The sequence below is a fragment of the Pleurodeles waltl genome, chromosome 6, assembly GCF_031143425.1.
Source record: "Pleurodeles waltl isolate 20211129_DDA chromosome 6, aPleWal1.hap1.20221129, whole genome shotgun sequence".
In the NCBI taxonomy this organism is placed as follows: domain Eukaryota; kingdom Metazoa; phylum Chordata; class Amphibia; order Caudata; family Salamandridae; genus Pleurodeles; species Pleurodeles waltl.
The window spans coordinates 50,630,478-50,649,092 of NC_090445.1; the positions used below are offsets into that span (position 1 = coordinate 50,630,478).

General features: G+C 46.4%; 2 protein-coding genes across 4 annotated transcripts in view; one reads left to right on the forward strand and one right to left on the reverse strand.

Moving 5' to 3' along the window:
* RNF5 (ring finger protein 5) overlaps positions 1-11,519 on the reverse strand; it is a 38,990-nt gene extending 27,471 nt beyond the window's left edge. For both annotated transcript variants that reach the window (XM_069237261.1, XM_069237260.1), the window contains exon 1: positions 11,335-11,519. In XM_069237261.1, coding sequence (XP_069093362.1) covers positions 11,335-11,489 — 155 coding nt within the window. In that variant the 5' untranslated portion in view covers positions 11,490-11,519. The remainder of the gene's footprint in view (positions 1-11,334) is intronic.
* A 335-nt stretch (positions 11,520-11,854) lies between these two features.
* The window catches only part of LOC138301852 (putative nuclease HARBI1), a 145,338-nt gene continuing 138,577 nt past the window's right edge, over positions 11,855-18,615 (forward strand). The window contains exon 1 of one of the 2 annotated variants that reach the window (XR_011205121.1): positions 11,855-11,934. Coding sequence is in view for 1 of the 2 variants with exons in the window: in XM_069242347.1 (XP_069098448.1) it covers positions 11,913-11,934 (22 nt within the window). In the remaining variant the exon portion in view is untranslated. The remainder of the gene's footprint in view (positions 11,935-18,615) is intronic. The other variant, XM_069242347.1, reaches the window with a different exon arrangement.

An 18,615-nucleotide genomic window follows, 5' to 3' on the forward strand; every position in this document is an offset into this window, starting at 1 on the left:
CTAAGAGTGTGGGGCTTGAGCAGTAGGATCTGTGTGTAAGTAAACACGTCAATCACTTTCTGAAGCTCTCAGATGTCCTGTGCTAGTCAACTCTGCACACTGCTTGGGATACATTCGGGACAAAATCTTGTGCCACCTGGATGCCGGTCAAAGACCAGTGCCAGTTAGCTGACAATCTACTGCATCCATCCTTTCTGTATGAATATACAAATAAAATATTTAAAAGTCTTCTTCACTGTGAGAAGCCCGGACAAAACAATTTGCGCACAGCAGTTCCTTGTACTTAACAGGAAAACTGTTATGTATGACAGACTCACTTTCAAATCAGCAGTGCGACAAGATAAGGAAAAGACAAAGCATTTCAGGTCATAGGGAAGATATTTCCAAGTGACAATTTGGAAGAACACATGGTACATAGTTTAATGACCAGGTTTTTTTTAAACCAGTAGGTGCATTTTACACCTCAGTGTTGCCGCTAAGGATTAACACCTTTTAAGGTGGTATGGCACAAGAAAGGTGCTAACCCAAAAACTGCTGTAATAGTTTGCTTATCAAGCAGTGTGAGCCAGAACTCTTGATCAAATCTAGGTGTTGTGTTACAAAATAGCTTGAGCTTTATGTTAAACACATGCATATACAAAAGCTATATGTCACCTAGACATCTAGCTATAAAGCTCCTTGTCTCCCAAAAAAATGTTAATTAATGAATTTTAAAAAATTACTTTTCTCATATTCTTAATTTACTTCAAATGTAATGTTTATATACTAAATTAATATATGTAAATAATATACTGTAATTTTAAAATTACCTTGTCATGAATACTAAAAAACCCTTACTGCCCCTTAACGGTACCATATTCCAAGTCCTGCTTACTCCTTGCTACACTAACTCTTCCCTTTCCCTAAACCCTAAATACCCCTTACTCCATTCTACACGACCCATCTCTGAACCCTTATCTCATATCCCTTATTGCTACCATCCCTAAACTCTAAATATCTTTTAAGGCTATCTTTCCTCAAAAATGACTACATAAAACTCCAAACTCTGATTTAAAAAAAAAAATTTAAAAAAATTAAATTAAAAAAAATGTACTCTCTCTTAGCATTACACATCTCTGAACATTAAAACTGCTTAACACTACTGTGACGATGTGCCATACAAATATGTGGCAAAATGATGTGCTCCCCAGACATAGGCTAATGGTTCCCTCTCTATGGTACTATAGAGTATCTCAGCTGCAGATAGTTGTCTGGAAGCAAAAGCAATGGTGTTCTCCTTTCCCTTCGTCATTTAAGAACAGTTCCAATACCCAACCCCCTAGTATCCACTGTTACTACGGCGCCTCAAGGTCTCACTTGTGATCCCTATTATTTCTATTGCCTCCTCCTTCCCTGCAGTTATCAAAGCCGCTGATATCAGGAACTTCGGGGAAAGGTTAAAGTGTAATATTATACCAAAATGATAAGGCCTTTAGAGTTGTCGAGTAACATGGGAATTCTTACCTCTTTAAAGAGTTAGAAGAACGTTTTAGAGCAAAAGTTGTAAAGTAGACCCTCATGCAGGTCATTGAAGCACTCCAGAGGCAGAAGGATGTGCACTTACATCCAGGGGATAGATGAATACTCCACTAGACTGAGCCAAGAAATGATTGACAAAACTTCAAGCCAATGGCTGAAAGAGGCTGATCAAAGAAAGACAATGGTTGAAGGCAGTAAATCCAAAGTCTACGCTATCATCTGGTTATGGTCACAGTGCTACTAATACCCAGACCTATAACGCAGGGGTGAAATCCACTATCATTGATGACAGTTGTAATGCTCTTGAGAGCATTACAGGTCTTTCCAACTGCACCCTTTACCACCTCCTCAAACACAGGAGGTGTCAACAGCCTATGATGCAAAGTCAGTCAAAAGAAGACCATGGTCCACAGTGTCTAGGGTGTTCTACTTGAGAAATAGTGACAAAGTAGATTAATGGGAATGAAACCTGTTAGTATAGAAGAGTCTGCACTAAGAGAAATACCACTCTAAAAGCCAGTTTGACCGAGAGAGATAATTATAAGGACACACATGCAGTAAAACAGAAAAACATTTGCTAAGTAGATATTTAAGCAAAGGACCCAAACAGTGATTAGCCAAACGTTTAAGGAACTTCCTTACATAGAGGGCACAACATACTTCTTGAATAAGAGGTTCTCTGCTCACTTAAACACATCATTACTTGAAGCCCCACCAGGAGCTTTCTATGTACGAATCAACATTTTTCATTATGTGAAATTCAAAGAGAAAAGCAGAGAACCCCACCCTGGCCATTCTATACACCACAAATCCTTCCCTATCTGATTCATCCATTCAAACCTCTGTCTTCTCCAACCACAATTACATGATTAGACTCTACCGGAGTAGAGCGTTACTCATTCAGCTCCTTTACTGCTTAGCCTCTCCCCACCGACTACCCAACATTTCCTCCATTAGGCTCCGTGACTACCGAAGCTTCTAGACCACGAGCTCAATGGCAAGAGTTGCTTACTGTCCAGTAACCCTCCCCTTATTTTCCACCCTCTCTCACTTAGATCTCCACAGTCCAGTCCCTCCATTTTGCGAGTCTCCCTTGTCATATCACTGTCTTTTCACTTTTGCAGACTCCTCTGTCCAGCCTCTCCCTTACAAACCCCTTCCAGACCCTACGGCCCAGTCTTGCACTCAGATCTCTTATTGTCCAGTCACTCCTCCCATATCTCTTACTGCCCCGTTTCCAGACCCTTTAGGGTCCAGTCTCTCCCTCCCTAACTGGTTACTGTTCAGTCTCCCACACTTAGACCCATCACTGTCCAGTCGCTCCCTCCCAGACCCCTTACCGGCCAGTCGCTCCCTCCCAGAACCCTTACCGGCCAGTCGCTTCCTCCCAGAACCCTTAATGTCCAGTCACTTTCTCTCAGACCCCTTACTGCCCAGTCTACCCTTCTCAGACCCCTTACTGCCCAATCTCTTCCTCTCTGACCCTTACTGTCTAGGTCCTCCTATCCGACCCCTCACTCTCCAATCTCTCCCTATCAGACCTCTTACTATCCAGTTTCTCCCTCTCAGACCTTTACTGTCCAGTTGCTAACATATTTTTATTTTTTTATTTTTATTTAATGCGTTTTTATATAGCGCGGACTTTACCCGAAGGTGTCAGAGCGCTTCACAATAGGCAAAGTAAAGATACAAGAGAAGAATTACAAGTGAGCCTGTTACAAAAACAAGCGTTACATTACAAGAGGCAATCGTGATAATTGTGCACGTATCAAGAGCAAAAAATAAACGAGGTAGCAAACGATACGTTATGAGAGGAAAAAGTGACGTGTGCAGGTTACAAGAGCAAATAGAGTACGAATAGAGGTAAAAAAGTTGCAATCAATGGTAGACACTCAAAACACTAAAACAATAGTTACGTTACATGAGGCAGTGGTGGCCGTTGTGCATGTATCAAAAGCAAACAAGATATAAGAGGTAGCAAATGATACGTTGAAAAGGAAAGGTGCTGTGTGCATGTTACAAACGAGTACAAGATACAGGTAGAGGTAAAATACTGCACTACATGGCAGACACTCAAAACACAAAAACACCCTGGGAAGGCACTTCTATAGGCATGGAGAACAGAATATCCTATAATGGAAGGACTTCCTTCTGAAAACAGAGGGCTTGAATTAACTTTGGAAGTGCCTTTGAAGGAGGAGAGCTTTGAGGTCAGCTTTGAAGGCCTGGGAAGAGGTGGTGGTCCGAAGCTGAGGCGGAAGTGAGTTCCAGATTCTCACCGCGTTGCCTGAAAAGGATTGGGCCATCAATCTTTCCTTCTTGAAAATGGGAGGTTCAAGCAATAACTTTTCTGCATTACGTGATGGTCTGGAGCCCCCAGAGAGTTTCAGTTTATTCACCAGGTAGCGAGGGGAGGAGGAGTGCACGGCTTTGTGGGTGATACATGCAGTTTTGTAGATAGATCTTGCCCCTATGGGAAGCCAACGGAGGGTGGATAAAATGGGTGTGATGTGGTCGCTTCTTTTGGCCCCATATATGAAACGAGCTGCTGAATGGAGAATAGACTTCAGGGGGGAAAGGTGGGATTTGGGAAGGCCAGTAAGAAGAGAGTTGCAGTAGTCCAATCTGGAGAGAACCAGCGCTTGGACCAGGGTTTTAAGGTCGTGCTCCGGGAAGAAGCGACGAATCCCCCAAAGAAGGCGCAGTTGGTGTCGAGCAGACTTTGCAATGGTGTTAATGTGGGAGAGTAGATTGAGTTTTTTGTCGAGAATGACACCAAGGGATTTTGCGCTCTCGACAATGATGGGCTTACTGTTCATTAGATTGATCTGATCCATCCATGTTTGCACTGGGGGATGAGAAAGGGAGGAGGAGAGGAGGAGGAATTCTGTTTTGGAGGGATTCAGGATCAGTTGATGAGTTACCATCCAGTTTTGAATGGAGTCGAGAGTAGAGCTAAGGAAGGAGAGATCGTGAATGGAGGCCACCTTAAGGTAAATCTGAGTGTCATCCGCATATAGATGATAGTGGATCCCGGATTTACTCAGCAGATTTCCCAATGGTTCTAAATAGAGATTGAACAGTGTGGGTGCAAGTATGGAGCCTTGAGGAACACCTTGACTGACTGCTACAGGAGCTGAAAGACTGTTCGCTATTTTGATCATTTGGGATCTATCAGAGAGGAAGGAGGCAAACCATTTGAGCACAGTGCCCTCCATGCCCATTCTCTGTTGAAGAGTGTTAAGGAGAGTGTTGTGATTGACAGTGTCAAAGGCTGCAGAAAGGTCAAGAAGAATTAGAAGACAAGACTCCCCTGAATCGAGTATCCGCAGCGCGTCATCAATCACTAGCAGCAGGGCTGTTTCAGTGCTGCAGTTTTGAATGAAGCCAGACTGGAAATTGTCAAGAAGATCATTTTCCTTGATATGGCGAGAGAGTTGTTTCGCTACACATTTTTCTGTGATTTTCGCAAGAAAGGGTAGGTTAGTGATGGGACGGTAGTTGTTGAGGTCGTTCGCATCAGCAGTGGGTTTTTTTTAGCAGAGGGGTGACCTGCCCAGTTTTGCAGGACACAGGAAGGGAGCCTTGACTGAGGGAGAGGTTGACCAGAGTGGTCCAGTAGGAAAGAGAATTAGTATAGAAGTCAATGGCAATGGCACTAGGGATGGGGTCAAGAGAATGGTTAGAGGGCTTTGTATCGAGGATGCATTTAAGGAGAGCATCGTCAGAGATGGGGTCAAAGTTTTGCCAAATGGTTAAGGATTTGCACTCCTCTGTGGGGGTGGGATGAATGACCTGATCTACAAGTGATTTTACCTTTTCGTCAAAGAATATAGCGAATTCCGCTGCTTTCTTTGTGGAATCTTCCAATTTGGAGGTTGGGGGAGAGCTGTTAGGGTTCTTAATGAGGTCGAATAGTTTTTTGGGTCTATTTTTGGCTGAGTCAAGGAGGGATTTGTAGTGCGACGCTTTTCCAAGGAAGATGAGATTGTGGTACTTGGATCTTGCTGAACGAAGCGTGGCCAAATTTTCAGTGGAGGGTGCTTGTCTCCATTGTTTCTCAAGGGCTCTTATGAACTTCCTTTCTTCATAGAGGGATTTGTTGAACCAAGGTGCTGAGGGAGTGGGCCTTTTCTTTTTGCTTTGGAGAGGAGCGACATTATTGATTTCGGCTGCAAGGACTGTGAGGCATTGGGAGGTGAGTTCGTTGACATCTAGGTCCGGGTCTAGCCTTGGAAGTGATAGCAAGGCAGAATTACAGAGGGTACTGAGGTCAATATTTTTAGTGTCACGGAACCAGGAAGTAGCCCTCTTAGGCTGGCCCAGAGTTATAGAGTGTGATAGGTGAAGAGAGAATGGGATGAGGAGGTGGTCCGACCAGTCTACATGAATAGGGGTAGCGATAGTCAGCAAGCCTGCTTTAGAAATGACAAGGTCTAGGATTGAGCCTTTAGAGTGTGTTGTTTCTGTGCAGTGTTGGATAAGATCGTTTGCAGAGAGGAAGGTGGCCAGCAAATTCGCATTTGTGTCTTGAGGCGAGCCCCAGTGGACATTGAAGTCACCCACGAAGATCTGATTGTCACTTTGCGTGAATTGGTCGCTGATGCAGTCCGTGAGTTCCTCCATAAACGAAGGGCTGCTACCAGGCGGGTGGTAAATAGCATGGAGTCTGAGAGGTGAGCGGTGGTGCAATTGAAGCTCAAGTGATAGGCATTCAAAAGTGTGGCAGGAGCTGTTAGGAAGAGCCTCAAGTTGAAGGGAGTTTCTAAAGATGACCGCAACACCTCCCCCCACTTTGTCAATTCTGTCATTTCTAAGTATAGAATAGCCTGTGGGTACAACGAGATCAAACAGAGTGAGAGGTATCGTTGAACCAGGTCTCTGTGAGGAAGAGCATGTCAATATTGTGCAGGTTGATGGTATCGGAGATTTCAAGTTTGTGTTTTATTGCAGATCTGCAGTTGTGGAGCAGGCAGCGCAGCTCTGACACAACTGTTTTGGTGACGGGGGCACTTGGGCTATGAGGGGTGATAGGGATATTGTGCTTATATGAGGGCGCTCGGGAGCATTTAGGTGGGCGAGTGGTTTTGACAGAGGAGATGGTCGGAATAGTGTAGATTACAGGGTTACTGGGAAGTGGAAGTGAAGGAAGGGTGGCATTCGAGCGCTTGTGTGGATTTGCAGACGACTGGCTATGTTTAGCTATAGTGGGGTGTGGTGGTGAGGTGCATCTCGTGGAAGGGTGAGTGTTAGCCAAAGGAATTGAGGTGTGTGGAAAAGTCGAGATCTTGGAGCTTAAAACTAAAATGGTAGCTTCAAGTTGGGAGATGGCGGTGATTAGAGAGCCTAGCTTTTTTTCCCCAGAGAGAGTAAGGAAGAGCACGGCGTAATGGGTGGCTCGATGGAAACAGGAGGGGGTGCACTAGGCAGTGTACGGCAGGAAGAGGTGGGGGAACGGGAGGGGAGTAGGGGTATAGGGTTCAGAGGTGGGGAAAGGTTTAGGGTGAGAGCAGGAGTTGGTGCACCAGGGGTGAGAGGAGAGTTGTCGTTGTTGGCGTTGCAAGAAGGATAGGAATTAAGGGCAGAACTAGGGGGCGATAGTAGCGGAGTGGGGCGGTGGGGCGATAGGAGCGGGGAGGAGTGTGAGGAGTCATAGGGATTAGGGAGGTATGAAAGGAAGGGGGGGGAGGGGGTTGGATAGGTCCTGGCAGCTAAGTGAGGTGGCTGTGATGGAGCGGGTATCGGGCAGAATGGGGGGGATTGGGAGAAAGGGAAGTTGAAGAAAGGAAGTGATTCTGCTCGGTCCGAGGGAGGGAAGGGGTTACCAGGGGAGGAAAGGGGGTAGCACAGCAGTGCTGGAGGAGAGTGGGGAGGGAGAGAGATGGAATGTATTTGCGGGGAAATCGGGGTACATAGTGAGGGGAGGAGTGGGCGGAAAAGCAGAGCGGAGGAGGGAACAAGGGGAGCGTAGGGAACATAGACAGGGGGAGAGGGCTGGAGGAGAGGTAGTCTAAGGAGGGGGGTGGCCGGAAGGGATAGGGGGGAGGAGATGAGAATGGAGTGCCGGGACGGTGCGGAATGGACGAGGAGCATGTTAGCTAGAGGTAAGGCTGAAGTGAAGAGGGGAGGGGCAAACTGTGAGGGGGGAAGGAGGCGAGGGGAGGTCCGAGGGGAGAGAAGAGGGTCGACCTGTGCCTCCCCAGGGTGCAGCCTGTTGGAGAGTGGGGGGGTCAGGGGAGGAGAAAGGGAGTAATTGGTGGAGCTAGATGGAGAGTCAAGGGATAGCCCGGTAGCAGAGGAGGGGAGTAGGGAAGGGAAGAGGCGGTCAAAGAGAGAGAGACAGGTGTCTTTGGCTTGGATCATAACAGTACCGTTGTTATAGAGTGAGATAGTGAGGGAGCCGTTAAAACACGCAGAGGGGGAAATTTTTAGCTGTTTCCCATGAGGGATAGAGGAGGAGGAGGTGACGTTAAAGGAATTGTAAAAGCTGGTAGACCAAGAGGGTATGTCGTGCGTGAAAAAAATTAGATCGTTTTTGAGCCCCCCATATCGACCATTGTAAAACTGATCGACAAAAAGGGAATCGGGGAAATATTCAATGGTGTTATGCTTGAAACGTTTTGTTGCAGCTTTAGACAGGTTAGAAGGGTAGATGATTTTGTAGCAATTAATTCCAGACTTAATTCGAGCTGTGGCCATGTTGGGAAATTGTGGAGGAGGAGGGTGGTGGGGAAAAGGGAAGGGTGTTACTAGGACGGTGGTGGTGAGGAGAAGTATGAGGGCAAGAAGGGGGCACGTAATCCAGACATCGGGTGAAGGAACCAGAGTTATTGTGGAGACAGGAAAGTGAGGCGATTAGGGATAGGTTGTTACTTCAGAACAGGGCTGATTCAACAAGGTAGGACTGAAGATGGAGTGGTGTAAGAGGAAAATCACTGTACTTATCATCCTGAGATATAAACCACATAAAGCACAGCATCACAATAGGTATCAGAGACATTGTACGCCCAAAATCTCAACAGTCTAATATTAGATACTTATCTCCTAAGTATCGGCAGCATTATGGGCAAAAAGCACAGGGTGGAACATAATTTCACTAGCATAACCCAAAGTATGCCAGAACCTCAAAATCATAAAACACAATTTAGAGGTAGCCAGAACAGGGTCTGAAAATCAAACTACCAGAAATACATTTCCTAGCACCACAAATACACAATGGGGCTTGGCGCCCTACAAACCACCAGGAACCCCTAGTCAGCTGGCCAACCCAAAGGGGCTCAAATGCCCTGTGTCCAGAATGTTGGGGCTGCTGCCAATACAGCGAAAGACCAGCGTGCGTACTTGCGCAAACCTAAACGTTGCAACTGGCACTAAGTGCTGCACAGCTGTGAAGAAATGGTGCAAGGAGTGCATCTCACTCCTACTTCAGACAGAACTACCTCCAAAAGCCCTAAGAGTCTAGAGGACTGTACTGCACGGCGTTGGCCCGTTTTACCCATTTTGCGGTGATGTGCATGTGCCAAATGTAGGTGGTTTCCCTACAGATCGTTGTAGTTTGCTCGAGTGATGGGGCAAGGTGTGGAGTTACTCTCAGAGCCCACAATCAATAGTTGGGGTCAGAAAGAGACTGGGTGGATCGCTTTTACTCTTGCTTTGGTCTTGATACCCCCCTCTTAGTGCAGAGTCTTGGAAATAGTCCCTGCTGGGATCTGGTTCAATTCAACTCCCCAGGTGATTCCCAGGACCAGGGGTGTTTCCATTATATTCCCAGAGGCTCTCACCTTAATGCTGCGTTTGTACAATCTTGTCTTCAGGTGCCTCCAGTGGTGCTCTGTCGGACCTCCGAGTAGGGGTCTCTAGAGTTAGTTTTCCAGGGGCCCCAAGTCAAGGGGCCTCGCCAGTTTTGTTCCTTGACCCCGATCAGGTCACCGGTGTTCCGCTTTCCTTCTCTCCGCAGGGTGTCAGAGGCAACCACGGCTCAGCTCAGTGGAGTGGGGCCAGCCGCTTCGGGTCCTCCCTGGGGACTCGTCTATTTTACGGGCTCCGTAGTCCCCGGGTGACGGCTCCAGCGCAGGAGGCTGGAGATGCGCCGGGGATCCAGCACCGAGCGCGGTGCAGGCAGCCCTTTCACTTCGCTCTATGCTTGCAACAAGTTCGCATGCGCCCTTCCATAGAACCGCTTTTCACTGATTCGGGGCTTGCTGTAGAGAAGTTAAATCCAGGAGGGCCTTAGTGCTTTCTTAGTATGCTGTTGCTGGCACTTACAAATCGCAGAAACTGACCGTCATGAAGGACATCGTTTCTTCTGTTTGTCAAAAAATTAGTTCTTCGGCGATTTTCATAATGAATATTCCATTTCGTCCCCTCTTCGCCCGTCAGTGATTACAGAGAGCAACGTGTAGCCCCGGCACAGGGACCTCAACCTGCAGCATTCAATGCAGCCCCGTCCGCAGCTCGGCAGACTCCCGGTGTATATTTAGCGGGCCCCTTGGCATCTCAGGTGCACGGAAAGAGGTGCTCCCGTACCCCAGCTACATGAAAGAACACCTGCTTTGCGGGATGGTCGACAGGCTCGGGTAGGGAGAGCCTGGGGAGACAGACTCCGAAGAGAAGGCACTATTATTAGTGGGATGGCAGTCTCCGAGGCATGGGCAGTGTTTGGATGATAGTCTGAAGGGCATGTTCCCGTTTTGCGGGCGGTGAGCTGTGAGTGAACCGGGCAGCAGAGTTTGTGGCGACAAGGGGTCCTTACCCTCCAGCGAACAGATGCAGCAAGGTATCCCTCTGGCTCATGGTTCCTCTTAACTCCTTCCGCCGGCCTCCCGTGCCGCGTGTCCTCAGTTTTCACCGAATGCTCGATCCTCAGCGTCTTTGGGTCTCCGCTACCTCTTCTTGCCGTTTTCCCTGGTCTCACGGGGCATTAACTTGTTCTCAATTTTTATTTTTAATACTGACACTGGGAAGCGTTAATTAATTGTGTGAGGTAAATTAATGCGATAAAATGCGTTTATGTACGCGACCAAACTGCTCTTGAGTAGCGCTGCCCTCCCCGCCCCAATGCCTTACTAGATACCTTCGAGGATGATAACCTTCCTGGTAGAACTAATGGCGAGGATCCGTGGGCACTTTTGAATCCGCCGCCATGGGCCTGAGATCCGCTGCAGCTCCCCTTACTGTTCGGTTTCTACCTCTCAGACCTCTTACTGCCTCTCCCTCTCACATCCCTTACTGCCCAGGTTCTCCCTTTCAGACCCCTGACTGTCCAATTTCTCCCCCTCGGATCCCTTACTGCACACTCTCCCCCTATCATACCACTGACTGTTCAGTTCCACCTTTCACAACTCTTACTGTCCAGTCGCTCCCTCTCAGACACCTTAATGGTCAGTCTCCACCGCTCAGACTACTTTACAGTCTAGCCCCCTCTCGACCCTCCGCTGTTCAGTCTTCGTATCCCTCTCCGCTCAGTTTCTGTCTGTCCCCACCCCTCGCTGCCCATTCTTTCCCTCTCAGATCACTCCTGATCCAGTCCATACCTCTCTGTCCCCTCAGTGCCTAACAGATCCCCGAGTGTCCAGTCTCCGCCTCTCAGGCCTCACTAGACAATCCCTCTACCTCAGAGCCCTCACTGTCCAGCCTTGCCCAGTTCCGAACCCTAAAGTTACTACCAATTAAAGAGGCATGTCCACCCCGCGCCTGCTGTCAAGCCGCCCCTCCCCGCCACTCGCCCACCAGACTAATCCGTGGCCGGCCTGAGGTCCTGTAACCTTGTTCATCCCTTGGAACCCCCCTTATCTTGGCTCTTCACCCCCACAGTACCAGAACAGGTGTCCGCAGAGACTGATCACCGCGTCCCGGGCCGTGTCCAGGCATATATTGCATTCGAAGGTGGCGCCCGCGCTGCCACCCGGGGCACCGGACCCTCCGGGCTCGCGCTCCCCCGGCTGCCCGTCACCCTCGGTTCCCGACGCCATCTGACCTGACTGGTAACACAGGATCCAGTAGCTCCGCCCACTGTTACCGTGAAGTTCGGTCATTGGATGTATCCCAACAGTCACGCCCCTAGTGATCGTAGTATGCCCAATAAGAATGCACGCTCAGTGAAGTGAGAGGAACAGTGCATCGTGATTGGTTAAATCGGAAGACGTCCTTTTGCGTGACTGTCCAATGAAACTCAAACCGGCCCGGCCTTAGGACGTAAGGTCTGCCCTCAGATGCACGGGCGCGGTAGGCGGAAAACAAACCTGTGGCGCTGTCATTCAGTCGTGCAGTCACGCCTACCACCGCTGGAGCGGTGCTGAACAGAACCTAACGTCAACAGGCCCCGCCCACATGACGTCACCTGCCTCGCAGCGGCTGATACAAGATGTCCTGATGGTAGAAGTGGAGAGAGGACAATGTGTGTGGCGGGGTCAAAGGGTAGGTTTGGAAATACAAGGCAACAGTTGCGCCATCCTGTGATGGAACATCTCCTAGCTGACATGTAAAACGGTTTCTAATGCTATTAAGGACAGGGCTGCGGGGATTATGCATAGGACTGTAAGATTTCCTAGTTATAAAAAAAGGAACGTTTGGATTTTATTAAGGACCCGGGGTGTAGCGGCTGCAGGTGTGTTTGCTACCTAGGCCCGCAGAAATAAAATGGAGACACATACACACACACCAGTATATTAATAATTGGCGAGGAGTGACCTCGAGCGGTCACTCCACTTTTTAATTCTACCCTCGCGGTGCCCCAGGCCCTCGGGTATTGTTAAACTACACAGTGTATGATAGAGGCTGGCTCCCCTTCCAACTTTTATTAAACCAGAGCAATCTAGAACTTGCTTACTGGAACATAACAGCCATAGGACCTGACTTAGATGGCGGAGGGAATACTTGTGAGCGTGTCTTGCCATATTTGGTATTTGATAATTTATTTATAAGGGGACACGTTGGAGGTTCGATGGAACTTTTGACTCAGCTGAGAGTGTTACACCATGGATACAAAATGTACTCATGAACTAACCAACAACAATACAACGTGTTTAACAAATCATTAGCAGAAACCTTAGAGTCAGTAAACTTTACTCACATTGCACATGTAGCCACGAATAACCACACCTTTGGTAAAGTTAGACAGTTTCTTTCCCTAGATTAACAATGCTAATATCACATAAATCAATCTTAGTACCAAATGATAAACATATACAAACAACACAGGCTGACCAAAGAGGTAAAAGGATCTCAATCTAATCAAAGCATTTATCATTAAACATTCAAGGGCTACCGTACAAATTAATAACATCAATAACTGAACAGTAGAAATGGCATACATTTAGACTTGACAGATGAATAAAATCAATCCTTTCTTAACAATTTCCGGACATGAACCCGCTAACTCACCCCAAACAAATAAGGTACTCTGTTCCATAGGGAAAGACCACAGGTCGAAAAGGGCACTCTTAAGAGTAGAAGACAGGGCCCTCACACATCCAACGGATGTCGTGCTTCATCATGGGCCTGCTCCTCGTCGGGCTGGCGCTGCAATGTCCGATAGGCCCCTCGAGGGGGCTCTTTGTCAGAGATCTTTTAAATGTATGCTGTGGTTCAGCTTATGGGTAGATTCAAACCTATGAGGAGAAGTGGGAAGCTGGAGGGGGTGGATTAAAATTGGCTCTCGACCCTACCAACTATATGTTTATTTTACACACAGGTGTCTAGGTCAAGGTTAAAAGCAAGGGGAGTGAGAAAGAAGATAATGTTCCTCCACTCTACCAAAAAAAAATAAGTGGGGAGAAGGAAAAATTAGTCCTATATTCCTAGAAAATGGTCAACATGTTTCATGCCTATATTATCCATGAGGATCAGGTGTCGATTCTTCAGGACCAAGAAACAGAAAAACTCCTAAGCTTCACTAAAGAACTCAAAATTGTGAGGTAAGTAAAAGGAATATAACTTACAAAAAGAACTAAGCAAAAATGCCTAAATAGGTTTGGACCTGCGGAAACGAAAGAAAAGGAAAAAATATACAGTTACTTGTATCATCAAATCAGCGTCCAAATAGTGCACCAACACTTTGGGAAAAACATGCACACATGCTATGAGTCATGGTAATAACATGACTCATCCTGAACACACCAATTCCATGTGTAGATCACCATGAAAAGCATAACACAGTAAATTAGGTGCCTTACCCTCCTATACTAGGGAATGGGCCCCATGGGAAACTGTGAGCCGAGGAACTACAATGGCCCTGAAATATACAAGAACTAAAACATGAAAAATTGATATTATATGGCAAAAATTGCTACAAGTGAAGGCACATGGTGGATATATAGTTACCTCCTTGTGTACATGAGAGAACAAACACAAAGTGCAGTGTTAGGGAGAAAGCCTCACTGGGTGCATAGACAAGATAAATAATCTCTTGTATTGACATGCAGTATATGTAAAAAACCTTTTTATACCCGCTATTCAAAACCCCTGGTCTGGCTGGCATCTGAGTGCATGGTATACTTATGTAGAGTTTCATGTGATCTGCCATCCACCATATAGACCCTGTATGGTGGACAGAAGGAGTGGTAGCGGTGACACACTGTTAGGTCGGGGAATTAGGGGTAGGGAAATCAATGAAAGGCATATTAGCCTGGGGGAGCTAGTTTCACATAGTCAAAGGCATATATAAAAAAACAGTAGGTGGTACAGCAGAAATGGACCACCAAAAGCGCAGATAAAAAGTAAGGGGGAGCTCACTAATTAGTGGGTTCCCGTTTGCAACAACCCAAAACATGGAAAGGAGCAAAGATGGGAAGGTAACCAACATGGGTTGTCAAACCCACACAGCGAATTATACCTGGTAACCACAACCCCAAAGAATCCTGGGTCTTGGGCATCACCGAGTGTTAGTCAAGGGTAACATGCCTATGATAAGAAAATGCCCAGGTCATCATGCTAAGAGTATTCTGGAGAGACTATGGGAAAACGATCCCGCTTGTTCGCTGGGTTCGGGAGTGAAAACAAGGCTTACACTTGGGCATAATAGTCCGGCAGACCAGGTCCAGCTATGCGGGCAAAGCAGGGTTTAGAGAAAATGAAGAGACGTGCTACTCACAAATTGCCTGGAGGCATCCCCACGCCGAGACCTACCAGGCGGCCACAAACCCGGAAGTGAAGGGTTTGGTAAGCCGCTGTTCTGCTTTCCGTCTTATCTCATAACCGAGCTTACAGAACCTCTCTGGAATGCACTTCTGAGTTTAAAGAAGACATTTATTGTTATTAATTCCCCACCACGAGGTTCCTGAGAGACGACATTAGTAGATTGGAAGCACACGTTCAAAAGTAGTCGCAGCAATGAAAGCAAAATATATCAAAGTACTTCTCAGTTGCAATGTAGACAGCAAATATATGTGATTATATTATAGCATAACTTCCAAGCAAAGCATAAAAGTCAAAATTCATCACCGTATGGGCAAGGCTGTAGGGCCTACATTCAGCTTCATCTTTCTGGGGTCTGCAAGTTGCTGACTCCGGTCAACTGCGAGAAAGAGATTTTCTACCCAAATGGGAGACAGGCAACTGACATCTAGCTCCTGTCTGAAGTCAAAGCAGATTCAATCTACCTCACCGTAGTCCAGAGTCATCCTTAAAAGCAAACTCAGTGTGAGAACCGGAGAAAATTGGAGAGTGGCCAATTCTCCTGAGCTCCCTCGCTCTCAGACTGGATTGCGAGGTAAACACAAAATCTACGTGCTCTCATCAGCTAAGGTCTGGTGTGAAGAAAACAGCTTGGTCCATCTTGTGGAAAAACACAGTTTGGAAAAACACAGCTCATCTGCAATGTCTCAACTGCAATGTCTAACCCCACGTTAAAGCCAATAGGCAGCTAACCTAAATATAAAATGTAAAGTCTAATGTCATGTCAAAGCCAATAGGCAGCTAAACTGAATACAGAATGTAATGGCTAATGCCATGTCAAAGCCAATAGGCAGCTAAACTGAATACAGAATGTAGGGCCAGATGTAGGAAAAATCCAATTTGCGAGTTGCAAATTGCGAGTCATTCCGACTCGCAATTTGCTACTCGCAAATTGGTATGCAGAACGGTGTCTCAGACACCGTCTGCAACTCGCTATGGGGTCGCAATGACCCACCTCATTAATATTAATGAGGTGGGTCGCTAATTGCGGCCCCATAGCGAGTCTAGGCACTCGCAAACATGGAGGCCTGCTGTAGTCAGCAGACCTCCATGTTCGTGACTGCTTTCAATAAAGCAGTTTTTTTTTTTTAAGTGTAGCCCGTTTTCCTTAAAGGAAAACGAGCTGCACTTAAAAAAAAAAACGAAACCTTTAGTTTCGTTTTTTTTTCAGGGCAGGCAGTGGTCCCTTGGACCACTACCTGCCCTGAAAAAAATGTTTTGGGTCCATTCACAAACTGGAAGGGGTCCCTTGGGGACCCCTTCCAATTTGCGAGTGGGTTACCATCCACTTGAAGTGGATGGTAACTGCGATACCCTTTGCGACCGCATATGCGGTCGCAAATGGTATTGCATTCCACTCCGAATCGCAAATAGGAAGGGAACACCCCTTCCTATTTGCGATTCTGAAATGCATATTGCGAGTCGGTACCGACTCGCAATATGCATTTCTGCATAGCAAAGAGGCATTTGCACCTCGCAAACGGCGATTTTCGCCGTTTGCGAGGTGCAAATACTTTGCTACATCTGGCCCGTAATGTCTAATGCCATGTCAAAGCCAATAGGCAACTGACCTGAATACAGAATGTAATGGCTAACTCCATGTTAAAGCCAATAGGCAGCTAAACTGAATACAACATGTAATGTGCTACCGGTAAACATTGAGCAACTAATATGCGCAGTGGTGAAACACAAAGTCATTGGTCAAACACAATTAATAGCATCACAGGCGCCGGGTATGAGAGTGAGTCGCGGGCATGGGAGCCTATCGAAAAACAGCATTAATGATGGGAAAACACAGGAGGTAGAGGTGGAGAAGCCCATGATTCGATATAGAAAGAGGACTTGTCAATACGCCCATATGTATACGCAAGGCTCATCGAAGCCATGCTGAGTGAGTTGTGAAGTCACCAAATTAAAAAAACAAAAAAGGGACTTGTAAGTGAGTCCCATCAGAGTGTACGCTCTGTTACTGGTATTTTAGAGCATTAGTGATGGGAGAACGAGGGCAGGAGAGATGGAGCTGCCTGTTATTCACTGTAGAAAGGGGACTTGTCAATATGCCTGTATGATTAGGCAGGGCTCATTGGAGCCATGCAGAGTGCGTAGTGAAAGCGCCAAATGATAAAAACAAGAACGGGGACTTGTAACTATGTCCCAAAGGAGCACTTGCTCTGTTACTGGCACCTTGGATCCAGAGCGAAGCGAGAGATAAGGTTCCCTTCACTACCCTGGCTAAAATTCTACTATGTACCACAATGGAATGGAGGTGAAAAAAAAACCTGTTAGACACCAGTTTCAAAAGAAAAAAGAAAAGAGGGGATATATATTACATCATGATGTGATGGTATAGAGACATATATCAGTGCTGCAGAAAGAGACATGCTTGAAATGACACTGTGATGTAAACAGCAATTACAGACATGCTCTATGTGCAAACAATGGTAAAGAGGTAGAATGTCACATGTTGATGAAATAGTCATGTCAAGAGAAGGTACATGTCTAGTCAAGGAAATTTGCTAAGTAAGGTCTTCATGTGCTACCTGGCTGAAAATTCATCCATTGTATATCATCATTTAGTCCCGTGATGTAAGTCTTAAGTTTAAACACCTAACGTTGCTTCCTGTCTAGTGGGTATTTTGGGTTTGTCATCAAATACTTGGATGCCTCAAGCATTACCCACCATAAGTTGTCTGGGGTTTGTCTTCTCTCAATAAAATGTACACTCAATTTGGTTGTGGGTCATGCACATCTGATGTTGCTATGGTGTTCATTAATCCTAGTTTTTACAGATGTTGTTATCCCTATGTAGCGTAAGTTACATGGGCATGTAATCATATAGATAGTTACATATAGATACGAGTGTTACAGTTTGTATGTTTTATAAGAAGTCACCTCCTTATTGGTCCCAGATCTAGAGAATCGACTCGTATGGTCAGTGGACACACGTTGCAGTTGCCACAGGGATGGTGTCCTTGTACCGGTGGGAGTTGCCATAGTGTGGTTTGTCTAGGTTCAGAACAGATGGTCTTAGGGCGGGTATGAACCACCAGATCCTTAATATTCTTGGTATGCTTAAAGGCAAATAAGAGTTTGGATAGTTCTAGTCAGTGGAGATCATAAGGTCCAAATACGAAATCTGTTTATCTGACGTAGTCGAAGTGAACTTTAGGTAGGGGTCCAGACTGCTGACTCAGGTAGTGAAAGTTCCGACCCTCTGAATATTTCTGTTCCAGATGATCAGGATGCCATCAATATAGGGATGCCATAGTTTAATGTTGTTGGCAAGTGGATTGGAGCTATTCAGGATAAATTGTTGCTCGAAGTGGAACATGTACAAACAGGCTAAGCTGGGAGCAAAGGTACTTCTCCTAGATGTCCTGGATATTTGATGGTAGAGTTGATCCTCAAACTGTAAGAAAGTCTCGGTGAGGGCTAGGGAAGCACACTGCATGATGAAATGGATGGGGGTGGGGGAAGACCAATTGCTAGCCGTGAGCATGTCTTCAACAACCCTGAGTGTGGCTTCTTGAGGTATATTGGTATACAGGGCTTCAACATCAAGACCAATCAGAGCATTCACTTGTTCAGCTGCATTGATAGAATTGATGAGGTTAAGAACATCTTTTGTATCTTTCAAGAATGTAGGAGTACCCCTTACTATGGGTTGAAGGAAATGGTCACACAAGATAGAGAAGGGTTCAAGGATAGAGCCTATCCCCAAGACAATGGGTCGACCTGGGGGTGGCACGGAAATATTCAGAGAGTCGGAACCTTCCCTACTTGGACCAACAGTCTGGACCTCTACCTCAAGTTCACCTCGACTACGTCAGATAAACAGATTTCATTTTTGGTCCTTATGATCTCCATTGACCAGGGCAAACTAGAGACCAGCACTTACCTCAAGATGATGGACAGTAACAGCCT